This window comes from Gobius niger (genome assembly GCF_951799975.1).
Source record: "Gobius niger genome assembly, chromosome: 8".
Lineage (NCBI taxonomy): Eukaryota > Metazoa > Chordata > Actinopteri > Gobiiformes > Gobiidae > Gobius > Gobius niger.
In genome coordinates this window covers 4,691,474-4,708,194 of record NC_136859.1, presented here as the reverse complement: position 1 = coordinate 4,708,194, position 16,721 = coordinate 4,691,474, and the positions used below count along the sequence as shown (strand labels likewise).

The 16,721-nt window shown below is 43.7% G+C and overlaps 1 protein-coding gene and 1 long non-coding RNA gene across 2 annotated transcripts in view; one reads left to right on the top strand and one right to left on the bottom strand.

Annotated features, from left to right (window-relative positions):
- Positions 1-16,721, top strand: part of jcadb (junctional cadherin 5 associated b) — a 56,910-nt gene that overhangs the window by 17,427 nt on the left and 22,762 nt on the right. Inside the window, exon 2 of the mRNA XM_079560993.1 lies at positions 15,266-15,742. Coding sequence (XP_079417119.1) covers positions 15,381-15,742 — 362 coding nt within the window. The 5' untranslated portion in view covers positions 15,266-15,380. The remainder of the gene's footprint in view (positions 1-15,265; positions 15,743-16,721) is intronic.
- LOC306966348 overlaps positions 1-16,721 on the bottom strand; it is a 235,599-nt gene that overhangs the window by 209,181 nt on the left and 9,697 nt on the right. The window lies entirely within an intron of this gene.

Sequence of the window (16,721 nt, the reverse complement as noted above, 5' to 3'; positions counted from 1 at the left end):
TGGCCATTCTGACGCCGTTTTATGCCCAGGGGTTTATTCATCTGAAAAACTAACCCAGCGACTAAAAAGTCCTCAGAAAATCCAAATTAAAGACATACAGCATGTTTATATTGAGCGAAAATGAGCTGCAGCAGAACAATGAAAACGCTGTAGCTACTGGATAAGATGCTACAAACACACGAGAAAATCTACACGGAGCTGAAGTAAAGACGAAAAGAGACCATTTAAGTAACATCTCAATACTATTATTAAATAAAAATACATAAATGAATAAAGCACAGGCATTTGGAGCTTTTGGACATGGACTTTTCTGTCTATGATGGACAGTGCAATAAAAATTAAAAATTATATTGAATGAAAATAAATAAATAAATGGCATCAGCACAATTCTAATATAACTGCTCTTAAATGTGTCGCCTACTTTACATAAGGAAATGTAAATGAGTAAATTAACTATTTACAAACCAATCTGCTGTGAAAAAGTAAGAATGTTGAAGAAAATGCCTTGTACTCGTATCGGTATTCGGTATCGGCGAGTACTTAAATCCAAGTACTCGTACTCGTATCGGTTTTAGAAAAAGTGGTATCGGTGCATCCCTAATTTTCTAGCAGATCACTCCGCCGCTGCGTAGCTTATACAACCACGAAGCTGATGCTGCTCAAATATAAGGTATTTTAAATGCAAAATGGTTAAAATGATTCTATTCAGCCTGGCGCAAGGACAGCGTCGCTCTAACCGAGACCGTCATCTTCAGCTGTTGCTCTGTGAGACTCTGGCGAGCACTGAGCGCTGCTCTCCTACATCAGCCTCGCGTCTTTTCCTCATTTACATCACGCTGCTTCATAGTCTTCTTTTAGCATTACAGGCTTTATATATAGTTGAGTTTATTTAGTTTTAGTTTATCAGTTTTGACAGGGACAATGTACAGAATACATTCATCTGCAGGCGCACACAGCCTTAAAACACACATTACAAATAACTGTCAGTACTAATAAATATATACAATATTAACATTAGCTTAACATAACCATTTATATTTGATCAGATGGTTTGTTTTCAGGAAGCCATCACAGCCTCAAATTTATACAATATATATATTAAAAAAAAAAAAGCTACATTATTATATTTATAAAATGTAAGTGGGCCGATGGTTCATGGATGTGTTTTTCTTTAAAGTGGGGGTATTATGCTTTTTTCAGTCACATAGCACCAGTCTATATCACACTACAATGATGACGAAACCTTCTGTTGGTCTGTAAATGCAGTAAATTAGAATAACTGCCTTGTATAAAATGTCTCTCTCAAAATGGCTGTAGTGAAAGTCTTGAAATAGGCCTCTGTCTCTTTAAGAACCTCTGACCCTTTCGGACACGCCCCCTCCACACGCTGTCTGTGGCATCAGTGGGGAGGGGGTTCTGCTGAGGAGCTGTGGTTGGTTACTCGGCTGGTGATGAAAGCTCGGAGGCGTCTCCAGGAGGTGGGGGCGTTCCTAGGAGGAGCAAACCTATCCCTAAAATGGCCGCCATCAGAGTTTTTACAGATTACTCAAAAATACATGTATGTGCCAAGGCAACACTTCAGGCATGTTTTTAATGAGGGAATGACATAATAACATGATGTAAAGCTTGAAAAAGTCGATTTTGCATAAACCCCCCTTTAAATTTCAAGAGAAATGAATCTAGAACTTCTGACAGCCTAGGAGTTGATTCCATTGTTTAATGGTTTTATATGAACAGACGGAGGATCTTTCTGCTGTGGATGTTTGTTTGTTCAGAGTAAAGTTTTAGGAATTCTTTCATTGTGGTGGATCAGACTTTAACCATTTTAAAGAGGGTTTTTAGATTTGTTTATTGAATTAAACTGTCAAAACTTAGTATTTTAGCTCAGGTCAAATTAAATCTGTATTTATCAGACCGTGAGTTAAACTGGATGACGAATATCCCTGCAGAATGTCCAGCAAAATAAGCCTTAAATGGACAAATCATCCACGTTATAACATCGTCTTCTTTTGTGAAACATGAATGCTGAGGCACCAAATAAACCGTTTTAAAGCTCATTATGCCACTTTGATGTTAAATGAAGCGACCTTTTCCCCGACATAAGATTACGGTCTCTGTGAACAGAACAAATGCAGACACGTTTCTCCTGATGAAGAACGGCTCTTCTCCAGATGTGCGGAGTTCAGGCTGACGCACACGGGCCGCGCCTGAACCAAGCATGTGCCGGATGTGTGATTAATAAGAATAGAGCCGCTGTTGCCATGTAAAACTCTGCCTCTGCCACAGCGAGAGGCGAGAGCGGAGCGTGACCTGGTCCTACAGCGCCGCAGGGAGGAGCCTTTCCACTCACAGCCAGCCCGACCAGAGTTCACGGGATTTCAGCCTTTTCTGGAGAGTCGAGCATCTGCAGTGGAGCTCGTATTCTTATTCTTCATAATGCACATTTTAAACACGTCCAGGGTGAACCAAATGTATTATCATGAAACGTTTACATATTTGAGTGAGACAGTGAGGACATATTACATGTTTACAATAAAGTACGGCAAGTGATTTGTTAATTGTTTCAGTAGCAGCATCGGTGCCTTTTCAGCTTTGAAAAATCGAAAGAAAGATTTTTTATTTGGCACATGCTAAAGGGTACTCAAAATGTTTCGGGCCATGTCAATCCGTCTGTTTGTGTGGATTTGTCCTGTTTTCATTTTTTGAGAACAGTAACAAGGGCACACAATTAGACCAATTTTAACCTGGATAGACTCAAAAAGACAAAAGCAGCGATTAGGAAGATTTATTGATATTAGTTTTGTTGATCAGACCCCGGCGGTAACATCGATGTATGAAAGTCAGTATGGAGGAACCGCTTGGAGTTAGGGATGTCTTCCCTGCCTGGACACTGGTGGTGATATTCACCTTATTCCGGACGTTCGCGTGGGCGCCGCCATGAATTGTGCCCGCCCCTTTTCTCCTATGTGTTAACATGGGGCTGGAGAAGTCCGCATAAAATCAGTCACTACACGAAAACGAAGCCGTTTTCAGGCCGCCCAGAGAAACGCTGCAGTGTCGACTTGTTGGTGCAAATGAACGTCGGACATTTTACACAAATCAATCGACTAAACATCAGATTTGAGCGGAGAATATTTTCCCTCGTTCTCCGTTAAAATGAACGGGCTTCGCGCTCGACCGGAAGTGTCTGGACAACGAGATGCCGAGACAACGCGAAAAGTGGCAAAAGTGGGCGGGGCGGAATAAGGTGAATAGGAGACCCGTGAAGGATGCAGCAGGTAGAACCATTGGCAGAAGAGGTGGAGATGGGGTGGAGGCGGATTGCAGCACAGCTGGGAAGCCAACGAACCATGATTGCTGGGGCTTAAAAGCGGGACCGAGGGCGATGATTGGCTGCTATGGAGGTGCGGCTTTTACGCTGATGGGCTGAGGTGGAGGTGTGGTCCTCTCGGAAGCGATCTTTGGCTGGAGGGGGTGATCCTGAAACCAGTCCTCCAGGTTGAATTAACGCCTCGGCTTCATTTTGCTAATGTCAAGCTAATGCTAACAAGCAACGATGCACGTGCTGTTCACACTGAAGCTTCATTTCTTTTATATATGGATTAAATCAGTGCGAAAGACAAAATGTTTCAGATCATGGGAAATGTTGTTCTGATGTAGCAATTTCCTGATGACGATGTCAGTGGATCCATCTTCTTCCACTTGTCTGTTTCCGGGTCGTGGGGGCAGCACCAGCCCCTATGGCTCCCCCTGCAGGTGGTCGGTCCACGGAAGGTCGGCCTCACGATTAAACCAGGCCTGTTGGTCTCTCATAAGGAGCTTCTGAACCGCTCTCTGTCTGACCCGTCACTTAGGACCTGTTTGGCACGAAGCCCCCGGCAGCAGAGCTCCAGGATCATTCAGGTGCTCCAACCCTTTCACCGTATTAAGGCGGCGCTTCCAGGAGGGGCTGTCGGTGGAATGTACCAATAATTAGTGGAGGGTTTTTCCAGTTCAGCAACAGGAATGACAAAACTTAGAGACACACATAAAACTATGATATAACATAGAAATGAACGTTACTTAAATGGAACTGAGGTGGTATTAGTTAGGGATGGGCACCGTTAAACGGTTCCTACTTGGAACCGACCGAAAAGCTCCGGTCGGGGGCGGTATCGAAAAATTTTAATTCTTTCGGTGCCAACTTTCGGTTCTTTTTCTCTCCAGACGTCAATATGTGACCCGCAATGAGTCTCAAAAAAGCTACATGAACGTGCGCGCAGATACTGACCCGCTTCAGCGCAAATGGAGCGAAGCAAAGATATATTTTATAGATGTAACTTATAGCGAAGCAAAACTAGCTAAACTTTTGTAATAGAGATGACAGAGCCGCGGTCTGCGTCAGGACTGAGCCAGGACGTGGACTACACCGGTTGTAAAACCTAGAGCTAAACAAAACCAGTTATAAACCAGGACTAAACCAGGACTGAATAAGAAACTTGAGCTTTAGTCAAAGTGAAAAGCAAAAGAGAGCAGTGACAACAAGAAAGACGTCTTTACCTTTAGCGACAGACCCACGGAGGCTGAGCTTACGTGCACTTGTTTACAACTGCGGCTGCAGCAACAGGAATATCGAAGATGGTTTGTTGAAAGTGAGCGCTCACTCTGTATTAGACATTGTTGGTCCAGTTTTGGTAAATTGTCAGTGGCAGAGTGAGCGCTCACACCATGTGAGGATCTTTGACTGTGAAGTTGCTTTTGCTTCGTCGAACAGCGCAGTGTGTTTAGAAAAGTTTAGCTGAAAGAAAACCATGTCCTGATGTGGATCTGTCCTGTCTCTGCAGCTTAAGAGGTAATAATGTCCTTTCTTTCTTTTTATCTCTGCTTAAGTAGCTCAAAACACGAAGTCACAGGCGACACTGCTGCTCCTGTGTAGCTTCTGCTGTGCCGTTTTAGGATTTTTTCCTGAACTATACTTTTAATACACGTTATTTTTATTGAATTAAAATAACATAGGTATCGAAAAAAGTACCGTTAAGGCACCGGAACCGAAAAGCAGGTATCGTTAAAGTACTTGGTATCGAAAAAAAACGAACGGTGCCCATCCCTAGTATTAGTGCCTATTTGATCTTTCAGTGACCCAGTGGCTGTATGAGTGGTTAGTGGTGCCTTTACTTTCCATCACACAATAACGTCTTCCACTTCTTCAGTAAAGTTATGGTCAGTAAGATTACAAAATGAGAGAGTGAAATTAGAAAGCAAGCAGTCAAACTCCTCCCCCTGCTCCTGATTGGACCAGAAAGTACCTCCTGATTTGCATAATGAAGAGAACGAAAACAAACTTTCAAAAGTACACAAGCAAAGTCCCGCCCCCTCCTCTCCTGATTGGACCAGACAGGCCGGTTCAAAGGAAAGCTCGTCTCATTGGTCAAAGCGATGGCCCCGGGGTTTCTGATTAGTGTCTGAGATCAGGGAAGGGCTGGACTTTACAAAACATATATGATTATAGAATATTACATGACGGTCAATTATACACAATCTGTTAAATTGGTAACACATTTAAACTTACAGACAATCACTTTAAATCCCATTATCAAGCTGCAATGCCTTGTTTCTTTTATAAAACAGATACTTCTTTGGTGGATTCGCTTGTAGTTTTTCGTACCTAAGTCTGTTTTTTTATTTTCCGTTCATGCTGAAGTGGGGAGACTTTCACAAATAAAACTTTATGATCAGGGTCGACCTTTGAATTTCATTAAGTGGCTCTGATAAATAGCCGGTGCCGCGTTTCTCCACGTTCCGCCTCTGAAACGACTTCCTCATATTTCTTTATTTGTGTAGAAACGCCTGTGTTTTCTGCTGACGTGACGAACTGTTTTAATGACCTCTGTGGTGACGGCTTTACTCGTGCGTGAGGGCGCGAGGCCACACTCCAGCGCCGCCACAAACGCCAAGGTCAGGGGAAGGTCAGCGCCTCGAACGGGGAGTTTTACATTTTCATTTATTTTTTCATGGCTGCTCTGAGACGGGTAAAGTGTGTCTCGTATCGTCATGTTTTAGACAAAGAGGAGCTGCAGACGTGCGACATCCATTTTACACTGCAAAAAGTGAATATCAAGCATTGGCTTAAATGACTTGAATTGAGGAAATGTATCTTGTTTTTAGTGGTTTTCACTCATTTAGACACTTTTCCTGATCGGACCAAGTTTGCTTTGCTTGTTTGAGGACATTTCAGACCAGTTCTAGGGTAAATCTCGCTTGAAATAAGAAAGTAAAATTGCCAATGAGATAAGACCAATTTTCTTACCCCATTGGCAAAGAAAATGACCTGAAATAAGGACGAAATGTATCGAAACGAGTCAGAAACATCTCAGAACAAGTGAAATAATCTCGGACAAATGCCCAAGAACTTCTTAACTAGTCAAAACAGCTAAAATTTGGATTATTGTGCTCAAATTGAGATGTTTATACGGATCTAGTTAATTACTTTTTGCAGTGCACCTCCATTATTTACTTACTTATCTATTTGCAATCATGGCCCCGCACAATATACAGAGGTTTTCTTTACAGCAGGACATGGTGCGTTGTCATGCAGGAAGATGATCTTGTTTGGGAAAGCACGGCTCTTCTTTTTGTAGCATAGAAGAAAATGGTCAGTCAGAAAGAGGTCATTTTCACACCTTCAGGGAGCCTAAAGGGGCCGACCAGCTCTCTCCTCATGATTCTGGCCCAAAACATGACTCCGCTCCCTCCTTACTGACGTCACAGCCTTGTTGGGACATTGCGGCCATTCACCAACCATCCACTACTCCATCCATCTGACCATCCAGGGTTACACGGCCTCATCAGTGAACAAGACTGTTTGAAAATGAGTCTTCGTGTATTTCTGAGCCACTGCAGGCTTTTCTGCTTTAGTTTTAATGAACAGTTTAGGGGAGGCCCGGATAGAAGGTTTATGCACAACTGCAGCCTCTGGAGGGTCCTACACCTTCATGTTTGGGAGACTCAGAGGCACCAGCAGCTTCATATACCTGTCTGCTGCTTTGTAGCATCTGTTCTCTTAATCTGATATGTTTGTCTGGCAGAAACCGTCCATATTGTGCCTTTATCTGCACAAACCCGAGTGTGTCTGAATCAGCCACAAATCTCTTGATGATTACGCTTAATCTTTCATGAAATATCGAAGGTTTTCAGACCTAGACCAAGGCATTCAACTATTTCACGCTTTTCATCAGCAGAAAGATCCTTTTTCTTTCCCATATTGCTTGAAAATGATGATCTGCTTAATAAAGTGGAACATCCTTTTTCAGTAGTTTATTCCTTAACTGGGCTTAACCTGAAAACTAATCATCCCAGGTCTCTGAGATTGACGTCAGTGATACAAAGAGCCTGAGACCCGATACCATCCATGAGTTTCATTAAAAACCTTTTTTCTTTCTCTCTGACACTAAAATACAAGTAGGGCGGGCCACCGCAATCATCGCATATACTCAGTCATGCCGCAAAGTGAAGTGATTGACATAAAAATCAACGAATCACCTGTTTTTTTTCCTTATTTGTGATAGGCCCTTGACTATGGTCGGCCCCTGGGCTCCAGCCCTTGCTGCCCGTTGGATAAGGCGGCTCTAACTGCTCCTTACGGGTCGGCCAGTGGCGTCGAGGGATGAGTTAAATGCAGAGGACAAATTTTGTTCTACAGTTCATGTATAATGAACATAATAATAATGAAAGAACCTTCAGCCGCTTCCGAATAATGACCAGGGAAAACATTTGGACTTTTTGTGTTTGGGAGATTTATTTCCACTACTGTCTCTCACGCTGAGCTCCAACTCAGATAATCACATGACTTTGTAGAAGGTCGTGAACACAACAAGGCTTTAACTGCCCCTTTTCATGATGAATCTGTTTACTTGTGGTTTCTTTCTTCAAATTTTGCATGCATAATGACAAATAAAGCAACAAACAAACAAACAAACTAGACGCACGCTTGTTTTTCTCTCAAGAATGGCGCATTTACATTTTAGATTTTTCCTCTACGACAAAAAAAACTATTGATTACTACTTCGATAGGTTGGACATTCTACAAAGTCATGTGATGGTTTGAGTTGGAGGAGGAGTCGATACAACTCAATAAGAGAGACAGAGAAAATGTCCAGATGGTTTTTCCCTGATCATTATTTGTGAGTGATTTGATTCACAAACCTGAAACATTCATCTTACGGCTGAAAGTCCTTTCATCAATTCGAATAGCATCTGTTTTTGCACGCCTTGGGGTGGGGGGGTGGGGGGTACATATCCTTAATAGAGGGGGGAGGGGCTCCACAGATCTTCTCCGCTGCTCTCACGGCTGATGGAGCTGGTCAGGGTGCTCTCTATAGTCCCTCTGTAGAAGAACCTCACAGTGATGGAGCTGGTCAGGATGCTCTCTATAGTCCCTCTGTAGAAGAACCTCACAGTGATGGAGCTGGTCAGGACGCTCTCTATAGTCTCTCTGTAGAATTTGGACATAACGGAGGCTGGGACTCTGGCTCTTCTTCACTTGTGGAGAAAGTAGAGTCGCTGATTACTTTTCTTGACCAGTGATGTAGTGTGCATGGTCCAGGAGAGCTTCTCTGTGATGTGCACACCCAGGAACTTAGTGCTGGTCACCCTCTCCACTGCAGCACCGTTGATTGTCAGAGGAGCATGCTTTGAAAGTCCACAACAATTTCTTTTGTCTCCACATTTAGAGAGATTGTTCTATGTGCACCACATGGCCAGACGGCTCACTCACTCCTGTAGTTTGACTCGTCTCTGTTGCTGATGAAGCCCACCACTGTTGTGTCGTCTGAGAAACTTGATGAAGAGGTTTGAGTCGTACTTTGGAGCGCAGTCATGGGTCAGCAGAGTGAACAGGAGGGGGATCAGCGCACAGCCTTGGGGAGCCCCCGTGTTCAGTCTGATGGTTCTGGAGGACACGTACAGCCTGTGCTGAGTCATGTGACACTAGTTCATGTGTGAACTACGCTGAAGTCTGTGACAGTTTTTGTTCCATGTGGATAGGTCCAGCCCTTACACATTAATATTTACAGATCTTTATTCCTTTTAAGACAAAATTAAAGCCTCAAGGCGAGACACTGCAGGTGAATAGGGAAAATATTTAAATTTACAGATTTCAATTTGAAGCTTTTACTGTAGATCACTGGCATAAATGTGAGGAAAAAAATACATTGCAAATTTTCTGTCATTTTATCTTTTCATATAAGAACAAGGTGTTTTATGGCAAAAAAATGCCCCAAATTTCCCATCTTTGCGGTGACGAAATCTGAATAATGGATAGAGCTACATTCAAATTTATTGTTTCATTTTATTGATAAATGAGCTACCAAGATTTTTTCAAAGGGGATTTTGGATTTTCTTGTTTAGTTTTAAAATAAGCTGTTTTTTGGTGGAAAAATTTGTAAAAATGTAATTTTCGCCTTATTTTTTGACATTCAAAACTCAATAAATGGGGTTTAGGGATTAAATACTAAAAAATCCCTCTGAAAAAATCTTCCAAATATTGTTCAGTCCAAGGCTGGAAAATCTGAAGTCTTTAGGTCCTACTGACGTGGACATAGTGCCGCCACAATGACAGAAAAATGTGTTTTGAGAAAAAGGACCTTGAAATTGCATTGTCCCATATAAGTCTATGGGGCTACATTGAATCAGCGCAATAATTAAACATGTTATTGTGAAGATTAGGCATATTTTCTGTTTCCGGGTGAAAGCTTGTATGTTCAGAGACCAATTTGGCCCAAAACCTGAAAACTGAATTTTTTTTGTTTTGCCTGTAGTGTCTCCCCTTAAACATTTTGTGATGTGATCTTATACTCAGTCTGCATTAAACTCCACATCTTTGCACAGAAATCCTCCGAGTTTGCAGATCGCGGCTGAAACATGCAAAGGTAAAAATAAATCACCATCTCTCTCGTGTCTGACTAAATCAACCTTGAAAGTTCTATTACTTCGTGACTGACACCTCGTAGTGAATGATGCGGCAAAGGCAGGAATGTAACAATGCTTTCCACATTTACTAAACCTACAATCACAAATGTTTTTGCCCGAGACCTTGTATGAATAAACGTTACAAACTGTGCTTATTCAGAGCGAAATGCCTCCATTTTCTGGCACAAATGGGGCGTTGTTCCTGTGACGGCGGCCTGTCTTGTACTAGAGGCTTGTTCATTGTTTGTTTATGATAATGAGGTAAACAGCTTCACGCCGAGACGTTTGTCAAATCATCCACGAGGAATCGGCCAAAGTAAAACAATTGATGTTTCGTAGAGTCGCGGGAGATGAATGTGGCGGGTTTGTGGATCTACTCACTTCTGAAAAACGACCAGGGGAAACATTCGGACATTTTGTGTTTGGGAGATTTATTTCCACAACTGTCTCTCCTGCTGAGCTCCGCCTCAGATGGTCACATGACTTTGTAGAAGGTCGTGAACACAACGAGGCTTTAGCTGCCCCTTTTTCGTGATGAATCTGTTTGCTTGTGTTTGATCTGTGAAATTTGTGCAAAATTGATTACAAAATTGTCTACAAGATAATACTGAAATTGCTGTTTGGAAGATGTGCAAATGTACGATATCGAGTTTATCTCCAATGGCACAAAATGTGGAAAAAGTGTGGGGGGAAAATGTTGAAACATTTTTTCAAAATGTGGAAAAAATTGGATTAAAAAAAACAAAAATCGAAGGCAAATTTGGAAAAAATAAAATAAAAATGGGGGTGAAATGAATATCTTAATCTTCACCTGAACTGTGCACATTCTCTAGCTTGGCTTTACCCAAATCTAAAAGCTAATCGTAAAAAGTGCCAATATGGCTACGAAAAGGAGGATGAAAATGTATCAAAAAGCATCAAAAAGCACCAAAAATATGAGAGGAAAGTGATGAAAGTGCAGCACAAAAGTGAACAAAAATTAAACAACAAAGTCAATTTGAAGCTTTTACCACATTTGTTCCGGTTTCTTATTAGCCATCCTATATTTCTTTGGTGTCATTAGTTCTTACTGATTTTTCTTGGTAATACTTTTGTATTGTCCGTTTTATTTTTTACATACCACCGGAAGTGCCGCCGTTGGCCACTTCCTGTCTCACATGAGAAGACCTGCCTAAGCTGTGTCCAATGCCCGCTGGCTGTTTTGCTTTATGCCCACGACACTGGAGGCGGCCATTGCTGTAGTGCCTCCATATCGCCGCTAGTGTCCCATTGAAAAGCATTGGAGTTTAGACACGTTAAAAACAACTTTAACGCCTGGTTTCAATTTTTTCTAGACTAGACTAGATATTCCTCCTGAGATAACGCTGGGTTAGTCACAATTTAAGATAAGATAAGATAAGATGGTACTTTATTGATCTCACAGATGGAGAAATTGCATTCGATGAGAGAGCATCCGGCAGCAGCACCCATTCAGTGCGCACCACTCTTTTTTTTTCTTTGGTGAAAGATCATTGTCGCGGCCGCCATCTTCACTGTTCACAGGAGGAGCACTGGTTGATGGGAAATCCGTAGACGATGACCACGGCGGTGGAGCTCTTGCGCTTGGCCACGATGTTCTTGGCCACACAGGTGTAGTTGGCCGTGTCGGACAGACGCGCCTGCTTGATGATCAGGTTGTGGTCCACGGTGATGTAGAAGTTCCTGTCCTCGGCCGGGTCGATGATCTCGTTGTCCTTCAGCCACTCCACCCGCATGACCTTGGAGGATGGAGAAACTGTAGCTGCCCTCTGTCTCCTCTGATCATCTGTAACAGTGCACCGCCTCCTGGGCTTGTCCCCGTCTCAGAGCGTGGTGTCCTGCACTGGTCAGCTCCACCTCGTCCTTCCTCTTCCTCCTGCACAGCTCCCTCCACAGTCTATCACCATCTCCTCGTTGGTCCCTTTTGTTGTTTCCTGTAGCTCCTCTTGTGACGCCTCCTCCGTGCTGCAGGTGTGGGGGCTCTTGGTGCCTCTTCACTGTTCAGTGTCTCAGAAGAAGATGTTTGTAGATCTCAAATGAGTTTAGCTGATAAGCTAGCAGTTTGTTTACCTTCAAAAAGCTGCTTTCTTCAGGACCATTTTGGACTCTCAAAGTAAACAAATCCACCTAACCTCCACAAAAACACAGTAAAGACGTACAAAAGTATGAAACCAGGCTGGTTTTCGTAAGAAGAATTTTAGAAATCTGGTACTTAATGAGGGTCGGACTGTTAGCATTGGAGCAGCGCGAGCTACACGTCACACAAGGGCGGAGTCTACAGTAAAGATCCCGCCCTTATGCCCTTTTTAGGAACATGCTTCCTTACCTTTCTGTAAGTCTGTAAATCCGCCATAATTTCCCCCACGACCGTAGTCATTATGGTAAACGGGGAGGAGTGAGCAGAAGCCGTCCATTTATATATACAGTCTATTTTGTATACTTACTTTATACTTTATCAGGGAGGGTAAATTGTAGGGAAATTTTCCTCTGCATTTAACCCATCCTTCGATGCCACTGGGGCAAACCGTAAGGAGCAGTGGTCGACGGCCGTGCCGCGCCCGGGGACCCATCTCCATGATGTGGAGCCAGGCTGATGGTCAGAATCACCTGGCTGGAGGATTCACCTATTGCACATGTTTTTAGTGGTAGGGGAAACCGGAGTACCCGGAGGAAACCTACGCAGACACTTAAGAAGCTTTTAGATTTGAGTGAAGCCGAACTGGAGAAGATGTTCTCAGTTCAGGTGGAGCTTAAAGGGATGTTTCAGGATTTTTGACATAGGGCCTCATTTCCCAGTTATCCAGAGTGTTGCTGATACCTGGAGATATTTGTTTTGTAATTCATGCAGTTGTTATGTTTGAAGAGTTCCGTGGGGCTAAGCTAACGCAAGGCTAGCACATTTCTATGGTATCAGCTAGCCTGCATTAAAAACCGTCTGACCCGCTCCACAGAGCACCTGAGGCAAATCACTTATAACACCAGACTAACCATATAAAAGTCTGTGCCCATAGAATAATTAACCATTTTGCATTTAAAATAACTTATATTTGAGCAGCATCAGCTTCGTGGCGGAGTGATCTGCTAGAAAATAGTCCCTCAAAATGCGATCATTCATGAGATGCAGGTCAGTTTTATTCCAAATTTACTCTATCGACACAGACATTTATATGGTTAGGCTAATATGGCCAGACTAACTATCTCCAGGTACCAGCAACACTCTGGATAACTAGGAAATGAGGCCCTATGTCGAAAATCCTGAAATATCCCTTTAACAGGGGGGGAAAAAGGCAAATAGTGAGGGGAAAAATGAGTGAAAAAAGTAGGAATTTTGTTTTGCTAAATGAGGAATAATGCCTTGTGTATGTTGATCTTTTTGAGCGATAAAGCACAATAAATGCAGATGTTTTCCAGCACATTTTCAGTCCCCAAAGTCCCCAAAAATATTGATATGTTAATTTTTTGTCCATGTGGCCCAGCCCTTGTCACTTCACTAATGCTCCACTTTGGGATAAAAAGCCTCGTTCCTTCACTTTTGTTTAACGGAGCGTTTTCGCGGCGTTACTCCCTGAACTGTCTCTGAAGGACACTCAAACAATAGAAGCCTGTATAGATTATTGCTCGTATTGATCTGGACGCTGTGGCAGCAGTTATTGCCTGGACAAGCTTTTAAAATGACTGCGGATCGTAGCCTATCGACTCCCGTTACCCGGCAGATGTTTGCTGAGGTCTTTCCTTTTTCCAGTCCTCCACAGCTGGAATCTATAGGGCTGCGCTCACACATATGAGACAAACCTGCCAAAAGCTGATGAGAAGTTATTCATATTCACGTCAGTGTAATTGCAGACGGGTATTTTAAGAAGCAGCTCTTTGCCCTTTTGAGGGGGATGTGAAAAATATGTTTCTCGCACCTGTTTCTCCAGGAGCCGAGAACAAAGACCTCGGAGAGCAGGACATGAAATGCTTTTACAGGTTGGAGAATTGAGTGTGCTCATCTTTAAAAAAAAAAAAGCTGAATAAACGTTGAGGATATTGTTAAGTACAAGACTCTGTATCTGTCGGTGTAGAGTTGTATGTTGTCGCCAAAAAGTGAGAAAATGCATTTTCACAAAATGGCTGTTGAAGTGATTATTTCGTTTAGTTCTGAGCAACTCCAAACTGAAAGTGTTTACGGCGCTATGGAGTTGCTAACCATGCTGCTTGATCAAAGTGAAAGTTTGTTTGTACCGAGGCGCAGTTTCCAAAGTTTACATGAAGAGCAAACACGATCTGAACACTGGCTCTGAACATACGATCTCATCATATCGTGCTGTGAAGCTCCTCACGTTTATATTTAGTCAAATAACGGCCTGTAAATAATTTAGAATTACTTTTACTTTTGAAGGCTCATCTTAAAAAAACACAGAAACAGATAAACTGTCGTCCTCTGGTGGACAAAGACGTGCACTGCAGTGTCACTGGTTTTGTCGACACTTCATCGTTTTCTTATGAAGCAGATCCAGAGGACGTGACTGTGCCGTGTAAACACCGCCTCAGGCGTTCCTATTCCCCACGGCGGCCTGCATTAGGAAACATTATAAAATATCAATGCTCAGATCCCAAATCCCATAGATCCCATAGATACAGACAGTAATGCGTCATACAAGGGGGCGTGGCCTCGCCGAGGGGGAAGAAAACCTCTCAAAGGAATCACTATTTTTCACTTTTTTTAGCCTGTTTCTGGCGGACTATAAACATATTTATTGAGCACCAATAAAGTCAAGCCAAAATCAATGAAAAAATTGTGACGTTGTGTCCGGTCCAGGAGAGCTCCACTGTGGAGACTGACTGATTTATGTAAACACCATCCATCCATCCATCCATTTTCTTCCACTTCTCTGTTGCCGGGTCGTGGCGGCCGTTGGAGCTGCCCAAATCACATTGCCCCAGCCCCTACAGCCTCACGCTTAACCGGGCCTGTAGGTCTCTCATAAGGTTCTTCTGAACCGCTCTCTGTCTGACCCGTCACCTCGGACCTGTTTGCCCTGGGAGACCCTACAGGGGCACGAAGCCCCGACAACAGAGCTCCAGGATCATCCAGGTGCTCAAACCCTCCACCACGTTAAGGTGGCGGTTCCAGGGGATATAAGATTTTGTAAACGTTAGCATATGTAGCATGAAGCTAGCATAGCTTCCTGGTTAGCATTGTCGGGTTTGAAGTATTTATGGGCTGTTGAACCACTTTGCTCCTCTTGTTGGAGAAACTGGAGAAGTTTTTTCTGTCCACTTTAATGACTGATGTCTCCTCTCTCCGCTCTCTCTCCAGTGATGGCCTCATTCCAGCACCAGTCCGTTAGAGTCCTGCCCCCTCCACGCCGCCCTTAACCCCCCTCCCCCTCCTCACCCCTCCCCCTCTCCCCTCGGTCCCGGGACGCCTCACCATGTACAGCGTGGAGGACCTGCTCATCTCTCATGGATACAAACTGCCCAAGAGCGGCCCCGCCTCCGCCCCGCCCTACGACAAGCACCGCTCTGCCGAGTCCCAGCGCGAGCTCGGGGAAAGCAGCGGCGGTGCCGCCTGCAGGCCGGGGCGCGGCGCGGCGGCTCTGAACGGGTACGAGGCGCCCTCCTCGCTCGGGCCCTCCTCGCTCACGGGGGCCATCTATGGGACGCGGCAGGCGCTGGTGAAGGCCTACCCCGCGGCCGACTGCGAGGCGCCGGACCGGATCCTGCGCCGGAAGGACGTGGCGGTGGGCGTGCTGCAGGACGGGCAGGTGGTGGAGTCTCTGGCGGTGGACAGCGGGTGAGTGCAGACCAGAGTGTCCCAATGTATCCATGTTGTGATTATATTGTGATATTTGTGGCACGATATGATGCATACGATACTACATTCATACTGTGAATGTTTTTAGCAACGATTTGTAAATTAAGGCGAGACGCTGCATCTGAAAAGGTAAAAAACATAATTTAGAAATATCAATCAGACAGTTGAGGGAGACCGGCGCTGCCCCTCGCACCTCCCTCACCCGTTTGTTATAATAGATCCATGCCCTCACCTCACAGAACACACCCAACACACCCCTCACCCCCACATGAGCCCCCCCCCCCCCCCACGCAAATTGTACACAAACACATGAACAAGAGATGTAAATGTTCGGAGGTGAAGACGCAGCAACAGTTAGCGGCTAACAGTTAGCGGCTAACAGTTTAGCATTATGACAAAAGCTTACAAAAAGATGGTGAACTGACAAACATGTGACCGACCTGCTCTGATGCAGCTGAAATGTTCATTAATCCAGTATCTACAGGAGCTTCAGGTCTTTTTCCTCTTTTTTCCCTCACTAAGCAAAGCAGCACCAGAGGAGAGGCTGAGGCGTTCAAGGGTTGCGGGGAAAAAAAGTACTGCGCTGTAAACTTAGTTCTAAATGGAAATATTCTGTTCTAAATGTCCAAAAAAGTGACAGACTTTCATGAAAGTTGCAGTTTGTAATGTAAATCTCAAAATATCTACTTTGAACAGATCTTTTTAATGTGGATGAATGTGAAGATTAATGAGATTTCTGCATCTCATCGAATGCACTCAGAGCAGCGTGTGGTCTAAACAGTGTGGAGGGGAGTGAGGGGCTTTGGTGGGAGGGGGGTATTTTGTTGACATTTGTTTTGTTTTAAAATAAGCTGTTTATAAGTGGAAAATTTGCCTCAATAAATCAAGCTAGGAATTAGAAATTTTAAAAAAAACTTCAAAATGGCTGGAAAGTTTGAAATGACAATTTCCCAAACAT